Source organism: Rhinoderma darwinii, chromosome 3 (genome assembly GCF_050947455.1).
Source record: "Rhinoderma darwinii isolate aRhiDar2 chromosome 3, aRhiDar2.hap1, whole genome shotgun sequence".
Classification (NCBI taxonomy): Eukaryota; Metazoa; Chordata; class Amphibia; order Anura; family Rhinodermatidae; genus Rhinoderma; species Rhinoderma darwinii.
Window position 1 is genome coordinate 153,851,981 of NC_134689.1, and position 13,097 is coordinate 153,865,077.

At 40.9% G+C, this 13,097-nt stretch overlaps 1 protein-coding gene across 6 annotated transcripts in view; it reads right to left on the minus strand.

The window, feature by feature from the left end:
- The window catches only part of GRIP1 (glutamate receptor interacting protein 1), a 472,389-nt gene that overhangs the window by 312,002 nt on the left and 147,290 nt on the right, over positions 1-13,097 (minus strand). For 5 of the 6 annotated variants that reach the window (XM_075856912.1, XM_075856913.1, XM_075856911.1 and 2 more), the window contains exon 1: positions 6,023-6,439. The exons of the other annotated variant lie outside the window; for it this stretch is intronic. In XM_075856912.1, coding sequence (XP_075713027.1) covers positions 6,023-6,155 — 133 coding nt within the window. In that variant the 5' untranslated portion in view covers positions 6,156-6,439. Of the gene's footprint in view, positions 1-6,022; positions 6,440-13,097 lie in introns of those variants that run through there. 6 annotated transcript variants of the gene reach the window in all.

The following is a 13,097-nucleotide window of genomic DNA, read 5'->3' on the forward strand; positions in this document are numbered from 1 at the left end:
GTGAAGCATAACGTGTTCATTTTATTCTGTGGGTCGGTACAATTCCGATGATACCAAATGTGCATGTTTTATTAAGTTGCACAGTAAGGCTTTATTCAGACAAACGGGAATTACGTCCGTGCAATCACGCGCGACGCACGGACCTATATTAGTCTATGGGGCCGTGCGGACATGTGCGTGATTTTTACTCAGCGTGAGTCCGCTGAAAAAAAGTCACGACATGTCCGTTCTTTGTGCGCTGTTCGCGCATCACGCATCCATTGAAGCCAATGGGTGCGTGACAACCACGCATGCCGCACGGAAGCACTTCCGTGCGAACAGCGTGATTCGCGCAACAGCTGTCAAACTCTGAATGTAAACAGAAAAGCACCATGTGCTTTTCTGTTTACAAACATCCAAACGGAGTGTCATAATGATGGCGGCTGCAAAAACCACGCAGCCGCGCATCATATGCTGCCGCCACACGGAGCGGTTAAGTGTCTTTTGCGCAGGCAAAACGCCACGTTTTTGCGTGCGCAAAAACGCCACGCTCGTGTGAATCCAGCCTAGTAGCAAGATTTATGGAAAAAGTTGTTTTTATGTTGCCGCATTCCAGGACCATTTTGGGGTACATATATATTATTGATTAACTTTATTTTTTTTTGGAGGGGGGGGGGGGGGAATTGCAATTCCACCATAGTTTTTTAGTTCTCTTTATGAGGTTTAACAATCGTTTAAAATAACGCGTTAACTTTATTATATGGGTCATTATAGTTGCGGCACTACTATATGTATTATTGTTATTTATTTTTTTTTTTTTAACACTTGCAAATTAAAACCACTTTTCTGTTCCTGCACCATCACCACGACATAATTGTATGTCAAGGTGCACAAAGGGGATAAGCAGTCATCAAGGAATGGATAGTAGTGCCATATTGCACATCTTTTCAACAAAATCTGAATCCCCACTAAAAAGGAATAACCTGGCAGCTGAATTACACATGAACATTATTACTGCATACTATAAGCCTCTAAATATTTTTTGCGTCAAAACATCTATTCCACTATTAATTGTTTACACATTTGTTTTCCATATTTGCAGACACTATAAATCCTTTTTATGCAATCCTTCTCTATATAGGAGTATAGCTACACTCAAACTTAAAATTGAAAATTTTATGTGGGCTAATTTATTCCAAAGGATTGTACACAGTTAAGTATTTTTGCATTAGTTATGTAATACAAGTCCGGCTGAATAAAATAATAATGTTTCGCCTTTGGGGTATACAAAAAGATCTATCATTTAAGCTAATGTGTTAGTTTTACTAGCATGTATGGAACCAGCCACATAAAAACAAATGTATGATAATCGTTTATAGCTTTACCTCCTTGGTACCGTCCCCAAATTCATGAAGGGTTTTCCTTGGTTGACTGCTCATATATATATATATATATATATCAGACCCTCCTCTATGTTTAATGTCATAGTATTCATTCAGTCTCCAATCCCATTATAACCCAGCAGGCTAATAATGAACAGAGGACAGATGGGTCCAATTAAATAATTAATGCTAGGTTTATATTTAGGTGACCGAAATAATTCAAGGAATATTTAGAAGAGTATAAGGGTAAGGCTCCACCGAGCGGCATTGACTTGTTAATGGCTCCGCGTTGTTATGGGCAAAATGGCTTTTTACCTGCAAAATCATGTGGCCGTTAATGAATACATCCTTTATGGCCGCACACCAATAGGATCTGGGCGGTGGGACTAAGCTACTGGCATGTGTGTCTACCAGCACATTAGGTGGATGTTCTGTTGATAAAACAAAAAGAACACCAGGGGGCGCCATAACAAGTATGTAACACACATGTACTTCTATGATGCTTAATTGTTAATTTTCAAATCCATGAGAAATATAGAAAGTTTCGTGGCAGTGGAATGAAACAAAATATTTTATTTATTTTTTTTGCAGAAAATCAGAATTGCCGCACAGTATTGAAAACTTTTTGGGAAACTGGTCCAGCATCATTTTAATGGGAACATGACGTATTCTTCCACTTTCTACTTTGCCAACAATAAAATACAATTGTGGATGCTTCTTCTTCAGTAACTGAATTACACCATAATTGGTTATTGCTTTAAGGTTCTCCAATACTGCACAGGCAAAAACTATAAAAGGTTATAAAGTGCCACTCAAACATCTGAACAGCCAAGACACCAACTAAGTGAAAGAAAAGACATAAAACAACTACAGTACCAGCAAGAACATCATCCTGAATCAACGGTGCCCAGGATTACCAGAAAAATAATGTCGTGTCTGGATCAAGCGGGTTTTAGAAATTAGATTAGTGTATTGCTTAAATAGAACTTCCCTCACATACTATCTATACATAAAGTATTCCCCGTAGCAGCAGCATCCGGACAGCAAAATACAGGGCTGGTAGGGAATAGCTTAAATTCCCAATAGTTTCCCAGAGAAAACCTTTTTAGCAGACCATTGACTACTTTTATGGCAGTCTACAAATGGAATGCATGTGACAGTCATAAAACAGGTTGTGCCGCTAAAGACACTCAGGAAAACCGCCGGGAAGAAGAAATACCACCAGTTGTCCTGCTCTATTTTCAGATCACATAGCTTATAGGAGCATTTGTATACACAGAATCAGGAGAAAATTCCTATTCAAACTATTACCTACAATGTTCTGTATTATAAGTACTGTATATTATAAGGACAATTATGGCAATCAAATTCATTGTAGTCTCTTTTGTACATCAACAAACCCTGGACCGTCATTTGTGATGGTTTTTAGGTTTGCTATGGACTGTTGTAAACCAGTTTATAATTTGTTGATGGTTGCGGGAAAGCAATGGGGAACATGATTTTCTGCAAGTTCCTAATATATTAAAGGTGTTTTCCGATACCTAATTTTATTTTTTAATCTCTCTACCGCTTATTATTTTCATTAATAAACCCCCCGAATAACAGATTTTAATTTATTTTTCCTTTGAGAAACACTTATTTGTTTACATCTTGAGGTTTATTTCTCTCTTCCGTTGCTCCCCATTGAACAGCGCATGCGTGATTCAAATACAGATTTGATGAACCGCGCATACGCAAATTTGCTGCATCATCGACAGGAACGGTCAGAAACAGGAACGTCACTGATGACGCGCCATTGGAGGAGCAGTCAGGAAGAGGAGTTAGTCCGGAAGTTGAGAAGATAGAAGACCGTTCGGGACGTCATCGCAGGTGCTAAATTCCGATGGTTGCGGAGTCACGTGACACTACTCGCAATTAAAAGATATCAAGATCTTTCAATAGGCAAGAATATTAGAATGTTAGTTTAATATATATTTAAAATGTGTTCCGAGATCATTTGTAAAAGGTGGAAACCCCCTTTAACACGGAGGTAAACTTTAAAACATTTCTTAATTGGCAGAATACATTTTACATAGTGTAGCACTTCCATACATTCTGTGCCGGAGTGATCTGCAAAACAATGAACACTAATGGAAACATTTGCAGTGGTTCATACTGACCGATAAATGAGAGCATCCGAATCTACATCACTGTGTAACAGAAAGCGCCTGTTCACACCAGCGTTGGGTTCCGTTGGGTTTACGTTCATCTATTCTGTCAGAGGAACCGATAACAGAAAACCGAATGGAAACCATAGTTTCTGTTTGCATTACCATTGATTTCAATGGTAATGCTTCCATTGCAGTTGGTTTCCGTTCCGTAAAGTTTCCATTTTTTTCACAGAAACAATAGTGTAGTCGACAGCACTATTGTTTCCGTAAAAAAAAAAAGAACTAAACTTTATGTAACGGAAACAAAGGAAGACCATTCAAATCAGGTAATGCAAACAACAAAAGCTATTGTTTCCGTTCGGCTTTCTGTTCATCTGTTCCTCTGGCGGAATGGATGAACGGAAACCCCAAATGGAACCGGACGCCGATGTGAACAGGCCCTAACTCTGTCCACACCAAGCAGTGAGGGACTCTCATATTCATGAAATGAATGGGTTAAAATAATAATAACCAATCATAATTAGTTTTGTTAGGACTTGAGGATGTAATTCTGAACGTCTCCATTACTGATTGTGTTGAAAGAATTGACTTTATACTAAACTGTATAGTAAGTGAAGAGCTTTCCTAGATTAAATATCTTAATGCAATATTGTATTGGATTTTATTTTAGTTTGTTCTTGGTGATAGCAATAATGAAGTTGTTACCGTCTTTCCTGAAATCTTACATTGTGGCGAGCAAAGATTACCGTCAGCCCTGCACACATAATGCAATATGACACACCAAGCTCAGTGAATACTGCATGGCCTGTAGTTTGCCTGTCACTGTCTCCTCAGGCAGATCTGGCTATTTGTAAACTAAAGGGACAAGTCTGAGATAGGCCAAGAAAAGAAAGGAGTGACAGCTACACAGAATATAGGAAAGACTCCCCTTATAGTTGTGTAACTGCTGCCTATTGAGGACAATTGAAAGAACGACACTTGTAGGAATGATCATGTTCACACTGCAGATACCAAGAGAGAAAGCTAGAATAAACTGCGCATATGTACAGAACATGTACTGTATCATATCTACCCCACATGTAATAAATGATTGCACCTTCCAACAACATATCATCCATCCCACAAATCAACAATACTCTAAGGCTGGGTTCACACTGTCATTTTTTGTGCATTTTTAACATGCATTTTTTTTGGCTTGGTTGATGTATTCCCATTGAGAGACATGAGGGGGTTTATAAAAAAAAAAAAGCATGTTAAAAAAGGAATAACAACGAAAAGTAAACCCAGCCTTAATAATAATAATGGAAAACACCTGGCTATACAAGAAGGATATCGATAAAGATGTCAATAGAGATGAAGCCCACTGCACAGTCCTCAGAGGTGCTGATTGGTGCATGCGCGTGTATATAGAACACTATAAAATTGCATTGCAACAACAATGTTACACACTTAGGAAAAATCTCATTACACCTGAGCCCTATCACCCAGGGAGAGGGGCCAAGTAAGTTCACGTCCACCTCAAAGACTTGTCTGAAGAAAGTAGTCATACAAATAAATCTAAATAGTATAGCATGGGCCACCCTTGGTATGTTAGGATGGCCATGAGGATACGGAGAGGTGGTATGTATCATTAAGGCTAAGGCTACACTGCGACTTTGGTTGCGCGTCAAGAAAATGTTTGCGTTGCGTGCGATTTGCTATTTCAGGATGCAATTTGGTAGCGGATCACATGTGATTTAGCCATTGCGACATCCAAAAGACACCCAAAAATGAAAAAATCGCTGACATGTTGCAAGCAAGTTGCAGTCACACGCGACTTACGCTATAGTCTAAGCAGGCAAACTTGTATGCAACTTGCGAACAGAAATCCAGCAGGTTTGGATTTTTTTGCGACTATCCTGTCACGGTCGCGTTGTCATGTGCCATAACAAGACAACTTTCACAAGGATTACGAGATGTCACAATGTGGTCCTTACGTTGCGCAACCAAAGTTGCTTTGTAGCCCTATGGTATAACTGATATATTAGAGATTTCTGCAAATTTACCAAACAAAAAATGACAATCTGGCAATGTTTAGCAGCATGTGCCATATTCACTACAAAATGTACATACATTCTTTCTAGAAATTTGAATGTACCAATAATTATCAAATAGATCAAATCGGCAAACCCTAGACCCTGTTCACACATGCTCTCCGAAATTGTCATTATTCTATTATGATCAGCATATAATGTAACCGTCAGCCAGATGACACACATACCTCATTATTACCACAGTGTCAGGGTGCTACATGTAAGCAGCTGTAAAGTTGGAGTTGTACATAGACAACCTAGAACTTTACCAGCTGAAGGTAATATACCTCTGGACTGATGCTGTATAGTCATATATTAGAAGAGTTGCCGGTTACGCACTGAATTGCAGCATATTCACATCCGTTATTAAATGTATTGCACCACTAGAGCAGGCAACACAACACCTGCTGTGCCCAAATAATACCCATATAGCTCTTACTTCTGAAATTCTCAGAGGCATAGTAATACACATCCTCGTATCCCTCATGGTAATCCTCTTCAGGTCGATACTTCTTGCCTTTCCTTCTCCTGGATCTTCTGATCTGCCTGACGAAGCCCAGGAACCTTTCCATACCTAATGCTCGTAGTCCTGGTGCCCGTCTGGTTAGATGAGACAGGCTGGGTGCAGGGCAGTGCGTGTGAGCATCCACTGGGGACCTGTCACTGCTAGGTGTGGAGTGCTCTCACCTGGTTCTTCACAATGTGCCATTCATCTCCCTAGAGGTAGCAGGTTTCCTTGGCAGTGAGGTGCGGCTAGGGTGCCCCAGAGGGGCAGAGTGTAGTAAACTTGGCTGGCTGTGTGACTGACTGAGTGTGTGGTGTGTGTGTGAGAGGTCTCCCTGCACTGACATGTCTCTCCCCCACTCCCCCTCCTCTGCTGCCGGCTTTCCATCATTGGGAGAGGGGGCTGGAGGGAGACGCCTTGCTGCCAGGGCTGAACCATTGTGCTGCAGAGCAGGAGTAGCAACCAGGTTGGCCAGTCTTCTTATTGTGCTCGTTGGGGGACTAAAGACAAAAACTCAAGGTTAAATCCCCCTCCTCACAACCTTATCATTACAAAAGTGGTGCAGCTCACACAGGATTACAATACTATTATCTACAAAACTGCACTATAGTATTATTACCACGGCAGGTACACTGTATACTAGTACACGCATAACGCCAGCTTCATTACCATAGTACTGTTACCTGCAGACAGGGACGTATGTCTAGCTCATGCTGCCCTAGGGGCTGACCCCAAATACAACCCAATATAGGCGACAGAGGTCATTTATCAATGTAGTTGAACTAGCTTTTGTAACTACATTAAAAAACAAAAATGACATTCGCCACTTTTATTAGTGTCTGGCAAAAAGATTTGCCTTCCTTTCGCATGTAGATTTACTAAACAGTCTCCTCCACTTTTCATCCTAGAAGGATGAGAACACAGGGAGCGGCAGTCATACGTGGACGAAACCACGCACACATGTGGTGCCGAATAGCCGCAAGGTTTCACAGTAGACATTTGCCACCGCATGGGTGCGGCTGCCACCCGAAGAGTTCTCGCCTGAAGAGTGGTGGTGAACAAGGCCAGGTGAGTCTTGTTTTTGGGCTGAATTCCTCCAAAGTCGTGTGCTGTATTGGGGAATCTATATCCATAAATGTTTGTCCCGCATTAACCCTAACACTAAATAATTGGCCCATCACATACAATAATCTAGATAAATAAGTATAACGCTAGTTAGTGATACATACAGGGACTGAATAATACTGCTATCCAAGAACCAAATAATACCACTATATAAGCGCAACATATTGCCATTACGATATGACTAATAGTACCTAATAGTTGCTCAGTGGTCCAAAGTCCTGTTTTCAGATTAAAGTAAATTTTGCATTTCATTTGGAAATGAAGGTCCCAGAGTCTGGAGGAAGAGTGGAGAGGCATCAATCCAAGTTGCTTGCGGTCCAGTGTGAAGTTTCCACAGTCAGTGATGGTTTGGGGAGCCATGTCATCTGCTGGTGTTGGTCCACTGTGTTATATCAAGTCCAGAGTCAATGCAGCCGTCTACCAGGAAATTTTCGAGCACTTCATGCTTCCCTCCGCTGACCAGCTTTATGGAGATGCTGATTTCATTTTCCAGCAGGACTTGGCACCTGCGCACACTGCCAAAAGTACCAATACCTGGTTTAACCTCTTAATGACCGCCGATTAGCCTTTTGACGGCGGTCATTAGTGGGCTTTATTCTGATGCAATAGCCGTTTCACACCACTGCATCAGGATAAATAAACAGAGCAGGGAGCCGTTAAATCTCCCTGCTCTTAGCTGCCAGAGGTAGCTGAGGGCTGGGGATCTCACCCGTTTAACCCCTCAGATGCGGCGCTAAATAGCGTGCGCCGCATCTGTGTGGTTTTGGAGAGAGGGAGGGAGCTCCCTTTCATCCCACTGACACCCGGCAATAAGATGCAAATTTGTTCTTAATGCCCAAGTGGGCGTTTTTTTTTTACTCTTGACCAAGTAAAGAGAAGTGTATGACGCTGACTAATCAGTGACCAATCAGCATCATACACTTCTCTCCATTCATGTCCAGCTTAATCCACGCGGTCACTTACTCCCGTAGTTCCTTCACACAAGCGACGGGAGAAGGACTGGACATTGGCTCCAGCCTGAAACACACGAGTTTCACTTTTTCAATTGAATTACTGAAATAAATTAACTTTTTGATGATATTCTAATTCATAGAGAAGGACTAGTAAACCTCACCCTGTGCTTTTAGGTGCATCAACCCCCACACGCAGCAGCCAAACAGAGTGGGTCATTGGTGGCCTCTTCGATGCTTGCAGTGTCTTAGGGAGCAGTGGCACAAAAGGTGTCAGAGAGCAGAAGACAGCTTGTCTTAGTTTAATCATTCACCACAACCGAGACCTCAGAAATATTTTACTTGCAATGTAATCACCCAAGAGTGTTGACATTTTTAGAACCAAGTCAGGAAGCAGAAGTGACAAACATTTCAGTACAGGAATTTTGAGGGTACCTCCTGTAAACAACATTGAGGCTGGGTTTACACAAGGATTTTGGCCCCAATCACACAAACGATAATTCATTGTAAGGATGTCATGCAGAGCTGTCCATTTACATAGAAATTTACATAAACAGGCATGTTTTTTTTAATAAATTGCCCATGCCGCCCCCACAGACCAGTGATATGGCCCTGGCTGCAGATTGAACCAATACAGATCCAATGTATTATTAACTACACATGCAGCCCATGATAGTACTATTACTAACAAGACCAGCACACACAAGGCTATACTGCTAAGCAAAGCTACAGTACTATTACTAACAAGACCAGCACACACAAGGCTATACTGCTAAGCAAAGCTACAGTACTATTACTAACAAGACCAGCACACACAAGGCTATACTGCTAAGCAAAGCTACAGTACTATTACTAACAAGACCAGCACACACAAGGCTATACTGCTAAGCAAAGCTACAGTACTATTACTAACAGGACCAGCACACACAAGGCTATACTGCTAAGCAAAGCTACAGTACTATTACCAACAGGACTAGCATACACAAGGCTATACTGCTAAGCAAAGCTACAGTACTATTACTAACAGGACTAGCATACACAAGGATATACTGCTAAGCAAAGCTACAGTACTATTACTAACAGGACCAGCACACACAAGGCTATACTGCTAAGCAAAGCTACAGTACTATTACGAACAGGACCAGCACACACAAGGCTATACTGCTAAGCAAAGCTACAGTACTATTACCAACAGGACTAGCATACACAAGGATATACTGCTAAGCAAAGCTACAGTACTATTACTAACAGGACCAGCACACACAAGGCTATACTGCTAAGCAAAGCTACAGTACTATTACCAACAGGACTAGCATACACAAGGATATACTGCTAAGCAAAGCTACAGTACTATTACTAACAGGACCAGCACACACAAGGCTATACTGCTAAGCAAAGCTATAGTACTATTACCAACAGGACTAGCATACACAAGGATATACTGCTAAGCAAAGATATAGTACTATTATCTACAGAACCAGAATACACAAGGCTGTAGTATAATTACTAACAGGACCAGCACACACAAGGCTATAGTACTATTACTAACAGGACCAGCACACACACAAGGCTATGCTGCTAAGATATAGTACTATTACGAACAGGACCAGCACACACAAGGCTATAGTACTATTACTAACAAGACCAGTACACACAAGGCTATACTGCTAAGCAAATCTATAATACTATTACTAACAAGACCAGCACACACAAGGCTATACTGCTAAGCAAAGCTACAGTACTATTACCAACAGGACTAGCATACACAAGGCTATAGTACTATGACTAACAAGACCTGCACACACAAGACTATAGTACTATTATCTACAGGACCAGCACACACAAGGCTATAGTACTATTACTAACAAGACCAGCACACACAAGGCTATACTGCTAAGCAAAACTACAGTACTATTTCTAACAGGACCAGCACACACAAGGCTATAGTACTATTACTAACAAGACCAGCACACACACAAGGCTATACTGCTAAGCAAAGCTACAGTACTATTACTAACAGGACCAGCACACACCGGGCTATACTGCTAAGCAAAGATATAGTACTATTACTAACAGAACCAGCACACACAAGGCTATAGTACTATTATCTACAGGACCAGCACACACAAGGCTATAGTACTGTTACTAACAGGACCAGCACACACAAGGCTATAGTACTATTACTAACAGAACCAGCACACACAAGGCTATAGTACTATTATCTACAGGACCAGCACACACAAGGCTATAGTTCTATTACTAACAGGACAAGCACACACAAGGCTATAGTACTATTACTAACAGGACCAGCACACACACAAGGCTATAGTACTATTATCTACAGGACCAGAATACACAAGGCTATAGTACTATTACTAACAGGACCAGCACACACAAGGCTATAGTACTATTACTAACAAGACCAGCACACACAAGGCTATACTGCTAAGCAAAACTACAGTACTATTTCTAACAGGACCAGCACACACAAGGCTATAGTACTATTACTAACAAGACCAGCACACACAAGGCTATACTGCTAAGCAAAGCTACAGTACTATTACTAACAGGACCAGCACACACCGGGCTATACTGCTAAGCAAAGATATAGTACTATTACTAACAGAACCAGCACACACAAGGCTATAGTACTATTATCTACAGGACCAGCACACACAAGGCTATAGTACTATTACTAACAGGACAAGCACACACAAGGCTATAGTACTATTACTAACAGGACCAGCACACACACAAGGCTATAGTACTATTATCTACAGGACCAGAATACACAAGGCTATAGTACTATTACTAATAGGACCAGCATACACAAGGCTATAGTACTATTACTAACAGGACCAGCACACACAAGGCTATAGTACTATTACTAAAAGAACCAGCACACACAAGGCTATAGTACTATTATCTACAGGACCAGAATACACAAGGCTATAGTACTATTACTAACAGGACAAGCACACACAAGGCTATAGTACTATTACTAACAGGACCAGCACACACACAAGGCTATAGTACTATTATCTACAGGACCAGAATACACAAGGCTATAGTACTATTACTAATAGGACCAGCATACACAAGGCTATAGTACTATTACTAACAGGACCAGCACACACAAGGCTATAGTACTATTACTAACAGAACCAGCACACACAAGGCTATAGTACTATTATCTACAGGACCAGAATACACAAGGCTATAGTACTATTACTAATAGGACCAGCACACACAAGGCTATAGTACTATTACTAACAAGACCAGCGCACACACAAGGCTATAGTACTATTATCTACAGGACCAGAATACACAAGGCTATAGTACTATTACTAATAGGACCAGCGCACACAAGGCTATAGTACTATTACTAACAAGACCAGCGCACACACAAGGCTGTAGTATTATTACTAACAGGACCAGCACACACAAGGCTATAATACTATTACTAACGGGACCAGCACACACAAGGATATACTGCTAAGCAAAAATATAGTACTATTACTAACAGGACCAGCACACACAAGGCTATACTGCTAAGCAAAGCTATAGTACTATTATCTACAGGACCAGAATACACATGGCTATAGTACTATTACTAAGAGTACCAGCACACACAAGGCTATAGTACTATTATCTACAGGACCAGAATACACAAGGCTATAGTACTATTACTAATAGGACCAGCGCACACAAGGCTATAGTACTATTACTAACAAGACCAGCGCACACACAAGGCTGTAGTATTATTACTAACAGGACCAGCACACACAAGGCTATAATACTATTACTAACGGGACCAGCACACACAAGGATATACTGCTAAGCAAAAATATAGTACTATTACTAACAGGACCAGCACACACAAGGCTATACTGCTAAGCAAAGCTATAGTACTATTATCTACAGGACCAGAATACACATGGCTATAGTACTATTACTAAGAGTACCAGCACACACAAGGCTATAGTACTATTATCTACAGGACCAGAATACACATGGCTATAGTACTATTACTAAGAGTACCAGCACACACAAGGCTATAGTACTATTATCTACAGGACCAGAATACACAAGGCTATAGTACTATTACTAATAGGACCAGCGCACACAAGGCTATAGTACTATTATCTACAGGACCAGAATACACAAGGCTATAGTACTATTACTAACAGGACCAGCGCACACAAGGCTATAGTACTATTACTAACAAGACCAGCGCACACACAAGGCTATAGTACTATTATCTACAGGACCAGAATACACAAGGCTATAGTACTATTACTAATAGGACCAGCGCACACAAGGCTATAGTACTATTACTAACAAGACCAGCGCACACACAAGGCTGTAGTATTATTACTAACAGGACCAGCACACACAAGGCTATAATACTATTACTAACGGGACCAGCACACACAAGGATATACTGCTAAGCAAAAATATAGTACTATTACTAACAGGACCAGCACACACAAGGCTATACTGCTAAGCAAAGCTATAGTACTATTATCTACAGGACCAGAATACACATGGCTATAGTACTATTACTAAGAGTACCAGCACACACAAGGCTATAGTACTATTATCTACAGGACCAGAATACACATGGCTATAGTACTATTACTAAGAGTACCAGCACACACAAGGCTATAGTACTATTATCTACAGGACCAGAATACACATGGCTATAGTACTATTACTAAGAGTACCAGCACACACAAGGCTATAGTACTATTATCTACAGGACCAGAATACACAAGGCTATAGTACTATTACTAATAGGACCAGCGCACACAAGGCTATAGTACTATTACTAACAAGACCAGCGCACACACAAGGCTGTAGTATTATTACTAACAGGACCAGCACACACAAGGCTATAATACTATTACTAACGGGACCAGCACACACAAGGA